Source organism: Pocillopora damicornis, chromosome 10 (genome assembly GCF_964200805.1).
Source record: "Pocillopora damicornis chromosome 10, jaPocDami1.2, whole genome shotgun sequence".
NCBI classification, from domain to species: domain Eukaryota; kingdom Metazoa; phylum Cnidaria; class Anthozoa; order Scleractinia; family Pocilloporidae; genus Pocillopora; species Pocillopora damicornis.
This window is the reverse complement of record NC_142679.1, coordinates 10407334-10426408: the sequence shown is the minus strand read 5'-3', so window position 1 is coordinate 10426408 and position 19075 is coordinate 10407334. Positions and strand designations below refer to the sequence as shown.

Below are 19075 nucleotides of genomic sequence, written 5' to 3'. Positions count from 1 at the left end.
TCCACAGTAATATTTTACTCCTCTATTAGTTTCCTCTCGAAGCTGAAGAGGCCGACAGCTGGACTAATATCTTTCCATTTCATCAGCAAAAATACAGGCTTGAGATTTAAGTGTGCCTGACGTGAGAGGTCTAAAAGGGAAAACTAACTAAAAAAAACCGTGTAGAAACTAACCAATCGCCCTCTTCCTGTGTAGGAATAATACAAATCTCTGATCGATGTTGCCAGGGACTGACTTCGTTGCCGATATCCGCTATCAAGCTTTTCTGTGAGACATTCGGCAAATAGTATTTTCCGGTACATATAGGATTTTCTGGTATATGTAGAATTTTCCTTTGGCCGGCAAATTTTTAATGCACGGCATATTCTTTCATCAACGAATTAAATATTTTCAGTTTGACACTAGTTTCCCAATAGATGGAACCGCTAATTAGGCAAATAGAGAGAGGAGTTAAACATTCTTGTTTGCTTGGTCTTCAGAAATTCAGCTATACTTTCATTGGAAGAAGGAAGAACTCTATAGAAACTCCCCGATATCAGCTGCTATCGTTTGGGCTCAATTACCTCTAGGAGATGATTAAAAAGCACTGTGACATAAATTATCGTACAACTAAGGTTCTTTCCACAAACATTCAAATGCTAAGAAAAATAGTGAAAAAAAAAGGAATCATGAAAATCTTGAATGTACCAAAACTGGAAAAGATAAATACTACAATGACCCCAAAAAATAATAAATTAGATAGAAAAAAGGATATGAACAATTAAAACTAGCAAGAACAACACCAGAATTTCACGAATTTCATTCTCATCAAACTGGTGTCGATCGGATATAATATTTTCCAAGAAAAGACAATAAGCCTTCCTATTATTACCACTACTAATTAAAGTAATAACATCACTAAAGATCATAATAGCAATACTTCTTTACTTCTATTATAGGTTTCATATAGCTGGTCTTCTTTATCGAAGCCGCCAGACTAGTTCTCGGCCTTACCATGATTACTGAGAAGGTTAAAGTAAGGAGTAGAAGGAGCTTATTATCAAAGAAAGAGCGTTCAAATGCGAAAGTCACATGTAAATCAAAGTTACACTTAGCCATCGTTAAAAATGGTAGAGGAATGCATTTCAGAGTACCTCCCAAAACACTAACCATTTTACTCTTCACGACCGCTGAACTGTAGATTTCCGCAAGTTATTAGAATAGTTTCCAGGCTTCCCAGAGTTGGTAGTTTCAAAATGGCGTCTCCTTCGAAGCATGTGCCTTACGAATTTTCTCTTAAGGAAGCAAAAAGAAAGTGCTCTGAAACAAATTCTTGCTTTGTGAAGGAACAAACAACAGAACATATTGTACTACATCCACGATACCTCGGTTGTGTGAGGAAAGGAGTTCAGGAACATTTAAAAAGTAAGCTGATGAGGCATTCGGACATTCTGAACGGTGTGCCTGTAAATTATGAAGCTTTTAAAATTGAGCAAAGAACTGGCTCCATTCTGGAAGAATCACCCTATATTCATTTTGACGTAAAAGTAAATATCATCTTGTTTAAGCCGACGATCGGAAGTACGCTTGTGGGAACCGTAAACAAACTTGGCGTTGATTACGTTGGATGTTTGGTTCACGATTGTTTTAACGCTTCGATCGCGAAATCAAACTTTAAAAATGGATTACTTTTTGATAGCCTGGACATTGGATCTGAATTTTTATTTAAAGTTATTGGAACAGAAGCCGTGAATGGCGTTTTAGCGATAATAGGTGAAGTGAAGGAACAAAAAGTCAACGAAAGGTGAATATTTCATACTGTAGCTGAATGTAAGCTCACATGTGTAAGCATACTATGTAAAAGAGACCACATTTTTTCTTTTAAAATCTGGTGGGGAAAATGGTAATAATATTACACCTCATTAAAACTGGGCCTCAAAAGCTTCAATCTGTTCTGTTTTAAATGGTTGAACAATCTAAAACCAAGACAAGGATTCTGGAAGCATATGGATTGCTATCAGTGCTGAGTGTTGACAACTAGTTGCAGCTTGTTGATAGTTGTCTGATAGCCAGTCATATTTTTTCATTGTGAGCTACCAGTGCAGAATTCATACTTGCTAGCTTTTTCTTTATCCCTCTCCTTGTGTCTTTGGCTGAGGCTGAGGATTAAAGCTGCATCCAGTAATTATTCTTTACTAGTTTCAGTTGACTTGGACAAATATTAGTCTCTAGCCTTTAAACATGATTTCTCTACTAACACCTCTGAGGCTGTTAAAATCATGCAGCTATTGTATTTCTTTTCAAGTTAATATTAAGTATGATCATAAACAAGTAGCTTAAATTTTGTGCTTGCATAAGCTTGATATAAATAGAATTGTGTATTGCAAGATACATCATCAATATTTTCCATTGTCATGATTGTGTAACCTTCCTCTCTTGGTTACAGGAAAAGGAAACACAAAGATATAGAAAGATATGAACAACGGTCTAGTGATGAAACTGATCAGCCTGAAAGAGTGACTGAACTATCCCCTGAGAGACTGAATCAGAATGGTTTAAACATAACGGATGGAAATACAAAAGTCAAGAAAAAGAAGAATAAAGCCAAACATTCAAGAGGAAAGGAGGGGGCCAAAACTTATTAAATATAAATTTGTGATTTATTTTTTAAAATAAACATTTGGAGTAACTTTTGTCCTCATTTTGTGTTTAAGAACAGCAGCAGAATCCTACATTGACTTGCATAAGAGGCTTGCCCTCTTGAGGCTAGTCACTTTGATACCTCCCCATTTTGTTATTTGCCATTATCCAGCGATCTTCTTCGAACCAGATTGATCAGTAATATATATTTATAGGAGGGTAATAATGTGTCAGAACAGACTGACCAGAGTTATGAAAACAAAAACTTACGCTTTTCTCAAGGAGTCTTCCCTTGTTTTCATACACATTCCTTAAAAGCAGGTGACATTAGTAAGAAATGGAAGGATGAGAGGATGTGTCTCTTTTAAAACGAGAAATAGTATTTTGGAAGTGGGAGAAATTCTTGTATTCCATCAATTATTATTTTATAATTTTATGTAACATTAAGATTATGAGCTCAAGATATTCCATCTTGTGATATGAGGCAAGACAAGGCCCTAATTCAGCATTATAAATCCACAACCTGCTTTAAACTGAACACTAAGACAGGTTCGTGCTTTTAATTCTTTTTGTTTACAACCACACGCTGTCACCTACTCACTCTACCCATAAGCACTATTGCAATCCATGAAATATTTTTGTTGGCATGTGACTGGTCTAAATAAGATTTAATCAAATACTGGGTAATATCCAAGGATACACCCAAGTTGTATTCCCCAATTTTCAAACCCTATGTCTACTATGTTAGAAGTCTTTAAAATTTAATTCAAGATGGGAGAGCATTTAGCTTTTGTTGCAGAAGAAAAGACTAATTGTTTGTTCATAATGTCATACCAGAGAACACTGACAATTAAACAGCCCATGCAGCATACAGTAACTTGTGCGTTACCATTTTTCCCATCGAATGCAAAAATATTTGCATAGACAATCATAATTTTGAGAGCAATTTGGAATAAATGAGCATGAGTAAATTTTTTCAGACTGACAAAATTTTTTGTAATTTGTGGTCTTATGTAGATAACAAGTAGCGTTGCCAGTCAGATAGTAGTATTTGGGATAGAAAGTAGATTAGTACCAATTATTGATAGGGCACCCTGGCTGCCTAGGTCCGATTGATGACAAGTGTACTTCGGATTTTGGTGTGCACGAGGAGCACCAAAGGACACAGACTGGTGCGTGTACTTGCTATACCCTACCCTGAAGAGTGAAACATAACATGTCACTCGCTCTTTCCGTCGCAGCATAATTCATGGTGTGCACCTAAACTTTGATGAGATTATCGAACGGTAAGTTTGCAGAGCTTGCTAGACTTTTGATCTGTATATTGAGTTTTTCAAAGACATCCTTTGTGCGCAAGGAAGGGCTTATTAACATGTCGAACTGCGAGGGAGATGAGTGATCACGGTTACCTGCATGCGATGCGACCACAACCCCTCCCACCCATAGTATAACTTATCTCCCGCACCCACAGTCGAAAAGCTGACCGCCTGGATGTTTCAGGCGATAGATCCGGCTATAACAACTAATTGTGGTATCCTGAAGCATGATCATGACTATGCTTTAAAAAAAAATGGTCCAAAGTTTAAGCCGGGTGGCGTGGTTTTTTTCATGGCACAAATTAGCGAAAAATTGGCGAAGTTCGTGGAATTCATGCCGAACTTGTTGCACGTGGTTAGTTTCTCAGCAAAAAATCGAATCCCAACGATTTACTTCAAGCACCACAATATGTGTTGATGCTGGGACGACGTTTGCATCACAAATCAGAAAAAGAATCATTCATACGTTACCTGGAGATTTTGGTGAACAGTTACCAAGCCTAAAGCAGATCGAGCATTTTCTGACAAGTCGTAAACTCACGTTCGAACGCGGTCATACTTCACTCATAGGAAATTGTCCACTATGTGCTAGCAAAGCTCAGAGTATAGAGGAGAAGGGCAATGCACGAACACTTTATATTAATAAGACTACTGGAAGTCATTTTTGCAAAAACTGTGGATTATCGGGAACCTGGAGTCAATTTAAGGTAAAAATTTAGACAGTGAAAATTACAGTCTGTAATGTTTATAAAATAACCGACATACTACGAGCGCCGTGATTGGTCAAAAACCTGTCGTTTATTTGCACCGGTAACCCATAGAAAGTTGAAACATATTTTGTTTCAATTTTATTTAATTAAAGCGATAGACCACACTTTCTATCAGTTTACTAGCATAATAACCCATTTGGCCTGTTGGGGGAACACAAGAAAAGTTTGCAAATCACTCCTCGGGTTCAAATAATATGGTCAGCACAGGTGCCTAACACATGTAAAAAGGTGAGGTAATTGCCTGAGGTGGCTTAAAAGTGTTTCTTTCTGCAGTTCAAACCATAGAATCATAGTTTTCAAAATTTGATTCAGAGGAAAGAGCGGTAGTATTGCAATGTTTCCTCCATATATCAAGGGATATGCTGACTTACATGCACCTGGCCCACCCTCTGAAAGTTCATGATCATGCTGATCTGTTGAACAAGTGAATTGAGGACTATTTCCAATAATAATAAATTATGGAAATGATGGAGAGGACTCAGCCATTATTGCACAGGTAAACACGATCTTGCACAGGTAAACATGATCTTGCACAGGGAAATATGAAAACATGATTGGGAGACAAGGAATACTGAGGGAGACTTCATATCTACATGTACTTAATTCTGAACCTTCCTAATGACATCTGCAGTATTTATAGTGGGAAGATCTGTGATTTGAGTTTCATTTTGCTTTCATAATATTAGATTTGGGGCTGGGGTGATATTGTGCAGAGAAATAAGATACTAGTAACTCTTACAGATTCACCAACATCAAAACCTTAGAAAACCAATTTCAATTTTGTTGTTCAGTTACATGTTTATTGTGTTGTAAAATAATCTGGGAGAGGATTTGAAGAGCCACAAAAAGGAGTTCTGTCAGTGGCAGTGACAGATTTGGAATCTCTATTTTAGCAGCTGAATTATTATAATAATTACAAGTTGTCAAACATCAACCACTGTCACCAAAAGTAATTTTTTTTCACAACTACCCTACCTCGGAGATTCACCAGTGTGATCATACTACATAATCAACTTTTGCTCTCAGGTCTGTCTAACCATTCAAGTTGAAATTGTGTATTTAGACCTGTTTTTTATAAATATAGAAGATACATGAAGGAAACATTTCTCAAGAGGCAAATAAATTCTCTTCAAATGGCAATCATGTTGAAAGCAGTTCAGATTTAGCCAGACAAATATGGGAAAAGTCTACTTCACTGACTCAGTGTGATCATGAGATGTGGGAAAAGTTTATTAATCATTTCTCAGTCAAGGTAAAACAGTGTTTTACTCTCCAGTGTTTCCAAATAATGTAATTACAAATATCATATTTAACCATTACATCCTAATGGATCCTAATCTTTGATGACAATTCATCAAAATCTGTGGAAGTCATCATCATCAGAGTCAAGAGACAATTTGTCTGTCAGGTCAGTGTTAAAAGCCTGGTTGGTGAGAACTGATTAGTCAGAAGTGCCCTGATGTTGTTAGCAGTAAGACTAAAGTTGTGTTTAACCTCCTCTTTAAGCTTCTTTCAACCAGGGACTTCTGAAAGCTGGGTTGCAAACTGATGTCAACAACTTCTAGCACCATATGAGCAACTTATATACAGCTAAAACACAATAGATTAGGAAAATAGAAGGACATAACTTTACTGACACAATGAAACTGACCTGTCCTAACCAATTGCTTCTACCTGAGTCTTGCATACGTGTACAACCAGTAATATCACAGCAAAACTGACCAATCAGTTTCCATGAACCAGACCTATAACACTTTACCAAAAACAGTTCCTTGATAATTTTTAGTGATTGAGAAATAAATTTCATTTTAGCAACTCACCAACAAGAATTATGCTTTACTGAAACAACTCCTTACTAGACTCAGAGGATTATTTCTGCTATTTTTTTTTTTTTGAGATGGCAGTCACCACTTAATGTTGCTTCTGATAAAACACTTTTTCATGACTGCTCCCACTTACACAATTAGACTACATGATCAACCAGCTCTTACTCTTGGGTTCAGCTCATTATTATTGTATTTTTTTTCCTGGTCAAAAGATGGTGAAAACATTTGGTTTCCTCTGTGTGAATCAGCCTGCTTGTTTATAAGAACTGTGTTTAATTTTTGCTCTGTCCTTGAATATCCTGAATAATATACTGCTGAGTTCACTTTGTATCCTGCTATTAATAGGAATTAAGAAGGGATGTATTGGAGAAATTTCAAGTCAGATTTGTTGAACATGAGGTGAATATGTTTAATTATTACTTTGAGTGATTTTAGTGGTTAAAATGATGATAATGATTTTTGAAATTGACCAAAATTGTAATATACTTACCACTCAAAGTTGTTGTTGTCTAGTTCCTTCAGAGTTGAAGGTAAATTTTTTTTTGTATTTTATTCTATTCTCATATAGTTCAAGGAGCAAAATGGGAGGTCAAGAAAATATGAGTGTATATTATTCCCATGGTATGATGTCAGCAAGGAAACTGTTAGGGGCGTTAAGCTTGTGAGGCTGGGGTCTGACTCATCTGACTCCTGCATTGCTATTGAACCACGGTAAGAAAGTGACATGTACCTGTATGTTGATCACTTTAGGGTTAAGTCAAAATATGGATGATTCGACTTCTACTGGAAAGCTAGTAAATGTTGAAGAACTGTTACTCCTAAATGCATACTATAATTTGAGCCAACAGAAAAATAACCCCCATTCCTTGCACAAACATATTACATGCATCCTTATGTAAAGGGAGGTACTGTAACAGTAGAATGTTTCACAAGAACTCAATACTTTGACCCACACTTAAAGACTTACCAATCATATATGAAGGCTTTTATTTGGATCTGATAATATTTAATATGTGTAATGTACATATTCAATTAGCACAGTCTAACTTTAGTTAGATGCATTATTTTGTTTTTTATTAAGCAATTTTTTTTACATTTTGATCTCCAGGCAGGGCTTTTTGGGACTATTTGGTTGGAATACTGTAGATTCTGAAAAAAAGGAGGTTGGTTACCCATATGTATATCTGGTGAATGTCAAACATTTACCAAGGAACTCAAGGTGCTTGCACTGTATGTAGGTCATTGTGAAAGCAGCTTGGTTGATTAATACACTTTCTTGGCTGATTGCTATATCAATCCACAGGCTCTAATTGTTGTAGTCAAAGTAAATTGTATTTCACTTTGGTCAATTTTAGGTTGTTTTGACTTCCAACGAGTTTGATGCTATTGCTGTGAGTCAATCAACTATGTATCCAGCCATTTCCCTTCCAATGGGAACAAACTCCCTTCCTCTTGAGGTTTGCTGCATATGTTTTATGTATCAGTTCTTGCACCTTCATATAATGTACATGTTAATTGTCATCTCTAAAATATTGTTTCAGTTTTAAAGCCAATTTGTACTGTTTGGTGAACTATTTCAGTCAGAAATTTCAAAGGGAAGTAAATAAGTGCTTCTATCAGTGATGAAAAGGATTCTTCATTAAGTCTCTTATTATTTGATATACAAAAAAATTCTTGTTTCAGTTAATCTTCCAGTATCACTTAATTATGTATTACTTATTATGACCCAGGTTTATGGTGTAACCAGAAACTGAATTTTCTAGTGTTTGGAGATTACAGTAAGAGTTGCTAAAATAGAAAGAAGTCTAGGGCCTTTCGTAAATGCAAGTGGTATGCTACATGTACAAATAATTTTGCTCGTTGCATGCTGATGTGAATGTTTGTGTCTCTAGGTTCTACCACAACTTGAACAATTTGAGAAGATTGTTCTTTGGTTTGGAAATGATGTTTTCTCTCGGCATGCAGCCAATCAGTTTTCAAAGAAGTTAAACTTGAAAAGGTGTTTCCTAGTCAGGTACTTGTTCCTGTTTCAGAGAAAAGAAATTGGTGTTTTGGAAAGAACAATCCAAAATTTACAGAAAGTTCACAGCAATTTGCTTCTCCATGTTACTGTTCCTCCCTCACCAGTAAAGATAGTTAACTCAATAATCCATCTGTCATCCCCTCTTTGATATTCGATAAATTTGCATTATGTTTTGGTTCAGTTGTTAGATCACTTTTATATCTTATTACTTTCATGCCACAAATAAACACGCAGGAGTGATTTTTTGGGACTTGTGACCATAAATGCCTTTTAAAAAATAACTCTGTTGATCTTCAGGGCAACCAGTTGTTGAAAGTGAACTAAGAATAAATTGAAAGTTTGAAATAGTATTTTAACTTTCAAATAGTCAAACTTGTAATTATTGCACACCCTCCATATGAATTACTCAGCTTGATGGTCTCAGCTATGTATAAACTTGTCTTAACAAAACCACTCTCAAGCAGACTATTTATCTGGTTCCATTAAGATGTTTAAACAATTCACTTTGTCAAAAAAATTGCATTGAGTTGTTTAATTTCCTTGCAGGCCAAATGATGACAAATCTCCAGCAAATGCCTTAGATGCTTTAAATTTGGTATGTTGAAGTTGAGGCAGATTGTATGTGCACAGTGTATATTCACTCATTTTTGTGTAGATTATCCATTATTTGGTCTCTCTGCCATTTTTCATGTGGGAATCTATTACTTTAAGAAATCTTAACATCTTTTCATAGGTTGATAATAGTTTTTATATATCTATAGGTATTTACATAATTTGCATACACGATGCTTCAAATTGCAAGGGTCATACTTTTGTTTAACCCTGATGTTATCTTTTTTCTTTCTTTTTAGGGTTATGATCTCACATCATTAATTTCTGCTGCTCAACCAATCAGCCATGAAAAAATCACTACTTTCCACCAGGTCTGTCTTGGGTAGATATAATTTTAACAAATATTCCTTTGATACCAGTCCTCTAGTTTTAAGGTGTAAAGTAAAGCTATTAGTAGTGGTCAGTACTGTAATTCTACAAGTAATTCTACTAGTAATTTTTCATACAGGTAATGCGTTTTTTCAATCTTTTCAAAGTTGTTTTTTTACCATCTTAAATGCCCTGCATATGGGCTCTTTCAATATTTTGTTTTTAGTTGAGGAGTGAAGTTTTTGATCAGCTTGTTAATGCTGAGCAAGTCGCCGGAGTGAAGGTTTGTAGCTTTCTTTGCATTTTAAGTTACAGTCGGTAGTTCTGTTGAATATTTGAAAAGTGGATGATAAAGAATATTTCATTAATTTATTTATAGTGGAAGAGATTTCCAAAATTAAACAACATTCTGAAAGGTCTACGGCGAGGAGAAGTGACAGTGTTTACAGGGCCCACTGGAGCAGGAAAAACAACTTTATTAAGTGAAATGTCACTTGATCTCTGTATGCAGGGGGTGAGTTTAACAACGAACAATACTCTCAAACAACAAGTTGGCGTGAGCCAACTAAATAAACATGTAAGTTAGTTATTTTGTACAGATACAAGCCTAAAATACATACAAAAAGAAAAGAAAACTAAACGTGTGCCAGATAGTATCGTAACAGTCGGAGAAGAAGCAATATAGTAGGATATGGCCGAGTTCTTGTTTTTGTTGTTGTTTTTATGGACCGCAACGGAGTCGAGGAAGTCAAAGTCGAGAAAACGCTAAAAAAAAGGATTAAGACTAATAATTAGCCATCTTGACCGGATAAGCTTGGTCAATAAAAGATTTATTATAAAGCAGAAAGATTTCGCTTTATTAGGAATCAATAATGCCTTTTGTTTCGAGAGCCAGGAAAGAAAGCCTACTGTATTTTTTAGCACAGTAAACCAAGGACAGTCGTTTATGTCTTCATTACCTTGGCTATCTTCAGCTTTTTTTTTTTTTTTTTTTACTCCTTTACCGACATTGTCCAAAAAATTACGAACTTTGTAAGTCTGTTGTATGGGTTTTTTTTCCTACGGGGGATCAAAGCGTGCAGTCCCAAGCGGGCGAGAAGGGCCCATCTCCTCGGGTAGCCAATCAGAACAAAGGAGTCGCTTCATACTACCCAAGAGCATGGAAAATATTTAAGCAAATACAATAGCAAATACAATTTTAATATGATATCAGTTTTTGGAAATTGAGGTACGAAATATACGCACAGATGTCAACACGAGAACATTGAATCTATCTCTGTAGAACAAAGATAGATTCAATTTGGTACAATTTGCAACGACATTTCGATCCTATATGGGGCGTTACAATATTATGAAATGGAGACTAAACAAACACAAAGATCTACAAGTTAAATCGAAAGTAAAATGCCAATTGTGCAGTATTAGTTAAAATTTTTTTTTTATCAGGAGGGTAGATCTTCGTGCTGGAAATAACGTCGTAAAATCTATTAACTTACATATTGGGCGTGTACCGCTGACCACGTATTGATTGAAGAAAAGTGACGATGAGTAAAATACAAAAGGTCAGTTACGTAGGTAAAATGTGAGCGCGTTTGACTGGAAGTCCATTCTGTATTGATAACTTCGAAAAGACTGGTTTACCCACCGAAATAACCTTGCTTCGCTACCTCAGGCCCTCCTTGAGACAAGACAGTCTACAAAACGCATGGTTTTCTACGACGATAAGCTTTCTCGTAACGTTTGCTTTTTCGATTTAAATTGGTCCCGAAGATCCCTCTGTTTGCTCAAGGCGTTTTACTCACTAAATAAGGATTTCCGACAGATCTTACGACTAAATATCAACATGGTTACGCATTCTTTTCATATTTATATTACGCGATGATCGCTTACATCATGTAGCTTGTCACGTGGGGTAAACTTCACAGAAACCACAACAGCATTACGTCATTTTTCGTCCTATACGAAGCACCTTGCACGAGCGGTAAGAGATTGCGAACGTGTATAGTTGCTACGCACGAGACACAAAGACCAACAGTGCTCGGGACACTAACAAGAAAAACCAAAAGTGTGCGAGATGCAAACGAAACAATCGGACACCACGGAAGTCCTCAAAGTACGCCAGCAAAAAAGGAACAATCAAACAGCAAGATAAACCAAAAGTCCGCAACGCACTAACGTTACACCCGGACAGCAAGGAAAACCAATAGTGCGCGAGATACTAAGGTGAAAATCGGACAGAAAGAAAAACCAAATGTGCTCTAGACACTAACGTAACGATCGTACAACAAGGAAAACCAAAAGTGCGCGAGATACTGACGCAACCGTGGGAAATCAGGGAAAACTAAAAGGGCGCGAGATACTAACGTAACAATCGGAAACGAAAAAAAACCAAAAGTGTGTATGATAATAACGTAACAACAGAATCACAAGAAAAAAAAAACGAAAGTGCGCAAGATGTCAACGTAACAATCGGATAAAAAGAAATCCCCAAAAGTGCGCCAGGTACAGACGTAACAATCAAACAGCAGGAAAAACCAAAAGTGCCCGAGATTCTGACGTGACCATCGGATTGGAAGGGAAACCAAAACTGCGCGAAATGCTAACATTACAATTGGACAACAAGGGAAATCAAAGTGCGCGGGACACTAACTTAGAGAACCATAAGTGCGCGAGATACTAACGTAACAATCGGACAACAAGGGAATCCAATAGTGCGTCAGATACTAACATAACAATCAGACAACATAGGAAACCAACAGTTCTCGAGACACTAACCTTAAAATTAAGACATAAAGGAAAACCAAAGGTGCGTTAGATGCTAACGTGTCAATTTAACAACAAGGGAAATTAAAAAATACAGTTAGATAACAGTTCATGACATAAGTGGAGTACAGCTGCCTGTGAACGATCGTAGCTCGACTTGATTACTCAGCGACAAGCGTTTGATGGAGAGCGATCAAAGAGGCACTGGTTGTGTCATTTTATTACTAATTAATGCTGTATTATTTAAGTACTTAATGCTTACATACCATGAAGGACATAAACATGTATGTAGAGAACTATCAAACATAGATGTCATCGTCATTAATACTGGCATCACCATCATATTTAACGCAGGTTACCCTTCATCACGCTCGGATGTTGGGGTAATTTAACATGTTTTCTCTTTGTTTTGAGTGTCGTTTTTCAATACCAGGTGAACACGCTTTGGGGAAGTTTTGAGATTCGTAATGTACGCCTTGTGAAAATGATGATGTGTCAGTATTCGGGGTAAGTTGAAAGGATATGGTTCACGTTTGTTTAGTATAAAACAATCAAACCTCATTAGGTCACAACTGAATATCATAACGATGTTAAAATGTCGATGTCTTAAGAAAATGATTAAGTGGGATAAAATGATTTCGTTTAATCTATTTTAGTCGGTACATTTCGTTGGTTGTAAGTCCACTTTTACAAACCACATGCACATAAAGCTGTAAATAAGTGAAATAGAGACAGCTGAAGTAAGTAATGACTATGGTAATAGAACTTTTCGTGCATTTATTTTGTATTCAGATTGAATTTAGAGAGAAACGTTGAGCAGTTTCATTACTGGGCAGACAAGTTTGAGATGTTACCAATGTACTTCATGTGTTTCTACGGAGCTCAGAACATTAACACTGTCATCGAAGTAAGTAATGTTTATTATAAATATTTCAAGTAGTCAATTATCAGCAGTGTGTTTTACTTTGAAGATGATTATAACCGATTATTTTCTGGTTTGTTAGACCATGAGTCATGCTGCTTATGTGTATGATATCGAACACGTCATCGTCGACAATCTACAGTTTATGACCTCATATCTAAGGTATATTGGACGTAAATCTGTATGTCTCTAGTATTAAACATGGAAATGTACTCAATAACCCTCCCTGATTTCCTTTGACCCCACCCAAATTAAGGCAAACAAATAACACAAATCAAGTGTTACATGTTTACAAACTCGGCTCAACCGGCAAGAAGCACAACAGTTGACGATTGACTCTTATGGTGAAGAAGTCGACCTTGCTACTAATGAATCACGAATCTGAAGCGCTTATGCTCACTCACACAGGACTCCACATTACACAAAATGACACACTATACAATATCACCATGTTTTGTGTTTTCCTTGGTTGCTTAAAATTCTCGATTAGAGAATGCCGACAAATATCAAAATTGAAAGGCAACGTGTGGCTAAGGATGCCGCGAAGAAATTAACAAAGATTACCGGTCACAGAACTTCAGGCTAAGAATTTTACGTTAGTTGAACTATAACTCTTGCAGTGTTAATATGATGGATAAAGTTACCATTACTCGTTGCCAGTTAAACCTTTTTCTTTTTTTTTGTCATTTCCTATTAGCCGTGGGGACGACCGATTTTCGGCTCAGAATCACGTGATCTCAGCACTGAGGAATTTTGCTAGCACCAGGAATGTACATGTCACTTTGGTCATCCATCCAAGAAAGGTTTGCTATGCACTGACGCGGTCCAAACATGTTCATAGGCACACCTGGTTTCTCCTTGAATTTGGCTGGTGGGACTGTGACTTTTCCTCCCATGTTCCCCCCAAAAAAGCGAAGAAGTAAAGAAACAGAAGAAAAACAAGCTGTAACCTGATTGACTGTACTCTGAAATGAAACAGTCATAAATTGCATTGCCATTTTTAACTCGTGAATTGCGCGCATGCGCAAGAGCGAGTTATAGGTACGATGTGGGGAATGGCATTCGCTCGCTCGCTCGCTCGCTCGATTGGTCGATTCCTGTAAACTTTTTTTAGATTTTAGGCTTTTGAGTGCATTTGATAGTTTTTGGCGAGCAATAAAAAGACGAAATGGCGACCTTTGTTGCTAAGAATAGTGGTGGGGTGAAAAAGAAGCCAATTATAATCTTTAAAGAGTTTTTTTTTTACGTTTTAGTTTCAACAAGCGGCGCCAGCGACTGGCAGGCATGCAAGGATTCACACTGAAATAACAGAACAACCTTCGTTTTTCATAAAATTGTAATTTACAATCCTTGAACTTGAAAACAATCCGAAGATTCATTGAAAATATCACTTACTGCGAAGCGCTCGGAGTTTACAGATGTTCAAAAGCTTTTTCTGTTATAGCATGAGATTGAGGACAAAATTGATCATTACGTTTCGTCGTGTGTGTTTTTCCTGTGTGAAGCAACAAAAGATGCCGGCGACTGACGAAATAACAAGTTAACACGAAAATCAAATAACACCTAAACAAACAGTTTTAGCTACCGATTTTCAGTGAATTTCAAGACAATTTGAAGATTCAACATACATACAACGTACTAAAATGCGAAAGTTACACACCACAAAATTGGTAAATAGGCCTGAAATGAAATTCTATCTTGTTATTAATTTTACGTTGCCTAGCACGTGACTTAAATCTACCCAGGCGGAGATCCAAAATGACGGTGGCAGGCTTAGCTTAGTTATATCACTCAAAACTCGTTCCCGTTTGTCTCTTTTGATAAAGAGGGAATCGTTAATGTTTTCATTAAGACAGTATTGCCTTGATTTTCTAATATTTACAACGAAAGACAGTAAATCTCACTTTTCACCCACATTTACTTCCAACCTTTTCTCTTAAACCAGAAACAAAAATGATAGACGTTTAAAACACATGACATCATCCACCTTGCCAAATGTAATAGCATGATCATTTCAATGGTAATGCCTTCTTATCCCAACGTTACTTTGTTTCTTTGCTACATTAGCGAACACTGAACTACTGCTCGTACTCTAGATATGACAATCAACCACAAAATTCCCTAAACCAGATAACATTAAACATAATCTAAAAAATCATGTGTCAATTCACGAGTTTGCTCACAGAGCACTTTGATTCTCTTTCCTTTCCTTTTTAACTCGTGAATTGCGCGCATGCGCAAGAGCGAGTTATAGATACGATGTGGGGAATGGAATTCGCTCGCTCGCTCGCTCGATTGGTCGATTCCTGTAAACTTTTTTTAGATTTTAGGCTTTTGAGTGCATTTTATAGTTTTTGGCGAGCAATAAACAGACGAAATGGCGACCTTTGTTACTAAGAATAGTGGTGGGGTGAAAAAGAAGCCAATGATAATCTTAAAAGAGTTTTTTTTTTTCGTTTTAGTTTCAACAAGCGGCGCCAGCGACTGGCAGGCATGCAAGGATTCACACTGAAATAACAGAACAACCTTCGTTTTTTATAAAATTGTAATTTACAATCCTTGAACTTGAAAACAATCCGAAGATTCATTGAAAATATCACTTACTGCGAAGCGCTCGGAGTTTACAGATGTTCAAAAGCTTTTTCTGTTATAGCGTGAGATTGAGGACAAAATTGATCATTACGTTTCGTCGCGTGTGTTTTTCCTGTGTGAAGCAACAAAAGATGCCGGCGACTGACGAAATAACAAGTTAACACGAAAATCAGATAACACCTAAACAAACAATTTTAGCTACCGATTTCAGTGAATTTTTAAAGAAAAATTTTCTTTTAAAGTTTTTAAGACAATTTGAAGATTCAACATACATACAACGTACTAAAATGCGAAAGTTACACACCACGAAATTGATAACTAGGCCTGAAATGAAATTCTATCTTGTTATTGATTATACGTTGCCTAGCACGTGACTTAAATCTACCCAGGCGGAGATCCAAAATGACGGTGGCAGGCTTGGCTTAATTATATCACTCAAAGCTCGTTCCCGTTTGTCTCATTTGATAAGGAGGGAATCGTTAATGTTTTCATTAAGACAGTATTGCCTTGATTTTCTAATATTTACAACGAAAGACAGTAAATTTCACTTTTCACCCACATTTACTTCCAACCTTTTCTTTTGAACCAGAAACAAAAATGATAGACGTTTAAAACACATGACATCATCCACCTTGTCAAATGTAATAGCATGATCATTTCAATTGTAATGCCTTCTTATCCCAACGTTACTTTGTTTCTTTGCTACATTAGCGAACACTGAACTACTGCTCGTACTCTAGATATGACAATCAACCACAAAATTCCCTAAACCAGATAACATTAAACATAATCTAAAAAATCATGTGTCAATTCACGAGTTTGCTCACAGAGCACTTTGATTTAATTCATAGCAGAATGAAAATGCATTCATAGATGGTGATTAAGAGTTGCGATTGAAATTCCTTAACGTCAAGTGTCAAGTAGTGTCAAATGGCCCAGGAATACAAGTCCTCGCTGTAGGGTTTTTTTGTTATCACGGTGCTACAGTGTACATGTATAGCATGGTTACCACTATTTCATCTGATTCCTTCTTTTCAAATGTTTTCAAGGATATGCTTCGCTTAATTGTTTGGGTAGATGCTTGACTTTATGGCAAAATTCCTTTTGCTTGTTTTTTGACAAACAGCAACACAGATTGTTACATTGTTACTTTAGATGTAAATAGCACTTTTGGTTATACTAATTGTTATACTAATTGTTTTAAAATATGTTCATCATAAAGTTTACAAACATACACACTGTCGTCCATAGGAAAATGATGATGTTGAACTGCAAACAGCGTCCATCTTCGGTACAGCAAAAGCCAGTCAAGAAGCAGACAATGTGGTCATTCTTCAGAGCAAGAAAGGAGCAACTAATAAATATCTTCAGGTTAACGTTGTACAAGTGAATTTATTATCTTCATAAAAATTGTATGTCAGAGGAACAAAGAAAAACGTTATGAATGTCAACGTAGACGTGTCAATGTAGACGTTCGTAATGTTCAGTTATTGTTGTTGATGTTTTTCATGCCTGAAGTGCATATTGAACAAAGTCAATATATAATAATATAATATTATTATTATATTATAATATGTGCTCCGTTTGGTCCTCAGTTATCATCAGCCGTGTTACCACTAATGGCGGCTGGCTTTTACTGGTGTCATAACAAAATTCTCGTTTGCAGAGCAGTTACAATTACGTGACCAGTGGTAGTACTTGTTGTTCGTGATTTTAAACAAGGCTTCCTTTTACCCAAGTTTATGTCAGATTTTCAACTTTTAGGCTCAAATTCGTCAAGATAACACACTATGGTCCAAGGTAACTTGGTGTGGAGTGCACAAATGATGTATAATTTCTTTCGTCCCCTTAATGTTATTAGCTCATAGTGGAATACATCTACATTCCTTAACTCTTTTTAGTCTCATTATCCTTAATGATACTTTTCTCACGGAAAACAGACAGTATTTCCAGTATTAAGTTTCTCTATATACCTATAACCTTTTTCCCTCGCGGTAAACCAACAGTGTCTTGAAAATAAAATTGTAATCGCAAGCCACTTTCTCTCGTAGCTCAGCACATCGTCGTTTGTTTGTGGGTGAACAGTAAGGATGTGATACTTGTACTAAACTCCACCTATGGCAGACAAACCGTTTCACTAGAGAATCGCTGTTATATTTTACAGATGTCTTTGATATTTCTCTCGTTTTTCTTTTTCTAAAGGTTACGAAAAATCGCTTTGATGGTGTACTGGGCCGCGTTCCTTTGGACTTTGTCAGAGAATCTCTATCAATGTCAGGATTTGGTAAAACATTCTCATCAATGAACACCAGTGACAAAAATGGAAGGCTTCCTGAAAAGCTTAACGCAACTAGAGTGACGGCAGACGTGAATATTGTGAAGTTTTCAGCGCCAAGAATTATTGGGGCGCAGAGATCAGCACAACAAAATGGAGTGTCACCAAAGACGGTTTCTTCTACGCCTGCTAAGGAGAATAAAGACGTAGTAGCGTCGGATGAAGTTACAAGAAATGTGAATTACATAAGCAAGATCAACGGTGAATCAAATCATAATGAAACAGTTATGGAAAGCGACAACACTTCTGATAAAATCTCGGAAGAAAAAAAGGAAAGTGTAAAAAAAGCAGTCAAAAAGATTCTAAGCGGCACCCGCTTGTACACTAAAGCCGTCAATGGTCCACGAAACAGTACTAGTGTGGGTAAATCTTCGTGGAGGCGAGTTGTAACCCAATCCAGCGAGTAACCCGGAATTTGCGTAACAGTTAAACCTGCATTAGGCGTCTATCCTCGGAAAAGAGCCAGATGATCGCTTTGGAGAGATATGTGGCAGAAGAAGACAAAAAATTAATAAATAAAGTCGATCACACAATTTACATTAGTTAAGTGTGGTCTTGATGCAGTGAAGCTATGTTCAAAATCACTTTGACAGTCATTCAACATCAAGTAAAAAAATTAGTTATGGTCGTCGCATTGCCTATGAATGTGTAACACCGGTATTTAAACCAGTGGTGCTTGGTGAAACTGGGTAATTTGATAATATCAACTGAGTTAATAACGCTAATTGGCTACCGTAGAGTTTCAAAGCTGACGCTTCGAGCGTTAGCCCTTCGTACTTAGTAAAACGCTGACTTTGCCTTTTACTTTTTTAAAAGAAAGTTTCGTATTCTTTATCTCTTATTGAAAAAAATCAGTCGGTAAGAGGCTTTCACAGGGAAATAATATCTAGGTTTCAGACCCTTCAACGACCCCTTTAACGATAGAACCCTCAGATTAAGCAGTTGTAAAATAAACCATAGAACCACAAAACACTGAGCCTATTACGAA

The 19075-nt window shown here is 36.6% G+C and overlaps 2 protein-coding genes across 5 annotated transcripts; both read left to right on the top strand.

Annotated features, from left to right (window-relative positions):
- The first annotated feature begins 1223 nt into the window (after positions 1-1223).
- On the top strand, positions 1224-2668 carry LOC113667638 (DNA-directed RNA polymerase I subunit RPA43-like). The gene is made up of 2 exons (XM_027183493.2): positions 1224-1783; positions 2426-2668. The coding sequence occupies exons 1-2, from the start codon at positions 1236-1238 to the stop codon at positions 2622-2624; spliced, it is 747 nt and encodes a 248-aa protein (XP_027039294.2). The 5' UTR covers positions 1224-1235; the 3' UTR covers positions 2625-2668.
- Positions 2669-4066: 1398 nt separating this feature from the next.
- On the top strand, positions 4067-19057 carry LOC113667640 (twinkle mtDNA helicase). 4 transcript variants are annotated; one of them, XR_016180461.1, is made up of 18 exons: positions 4067-4642; positions 5790-5957; positions 6877-6930; positions 7100-7242; positions 7640-7694; positions 7887-7988; positions 8424-8545; positions 9101-9149; positions 9406-9477; positions 9702-9758; positions 9855-9989; positions 12672-12745; positions 13031-13145; positions 13243-13322; positions 13858-13963; positions 17004-17123; positions 17348-17552; positions 17955-18342. XR_016180461.1 is itself a non-coding variant. In XM_027183498.2 (17 exons), exons 1-17 carry the CDS (start codon positions 4190-4192, stop codon positions 18492-18494), a joined length of 2445 nt encoding a protein of 814 aa, XP_027039299.2. In that variant the 5' UTR covers positions 4067-4189; the 3' UTR covers positions 18495-19057. The 4 variants fall into 4 exon arrangements, 3 of the variants coding, with proteins under 3 accessions (XP_027039299.2, XP_089041066.1, XP_089041067.1); XM_027183498.2 differs by lacking the exon at positions 17348-17552 and having other exon boundaries at positions 17955-19057; XM_089184940.1 differs by lacking the exon at positions 17348-17552 and having other exon boundaries at positions 13858-14031.
- The last annotated feature ends 18 nt before the right edge of the window (positions 19058-19075 follow it).

Bases quoted from the DNA above. Each gene is read 5' to 3' on its own strand.
- LOC113667638 (XM_027183493.2), top strand. From the start codon at position 1,236: ATGGCGTCTCCTTCGAAGCATGTGCCTTACGAATTTTCTCTTAAGGAA. The intron at 1,784-2,425 runs GTGAATATTTCA...TCTTGGTTACAG, and splicing joins GAACAAAAAGTCAACGAAAG to GAAAAGGAAACACAAAGATA.
- LOC113667640 (XM_027183498.2), top strand. From the start codon at position 4,190: ATGGTCCAAAGTTTAAGCCGGGTGGCGTGGTTTTTTTCATGGCACAAA. The intron at 6,931-7,099 runs GTGAATATGTTT...ATTCTCATATAG, and splicing joins TCAGATTTGTTGAACATGAG to TTCAAGGAGCAAAATGGGAG. The intron at 7,989-8,423 runs GTTTGCTGCATA...TTGTGTCTCTAG, and splicing joins CAAACTCCCTTCCTCTTGAG to GTTCTACCACAACTTGAACA.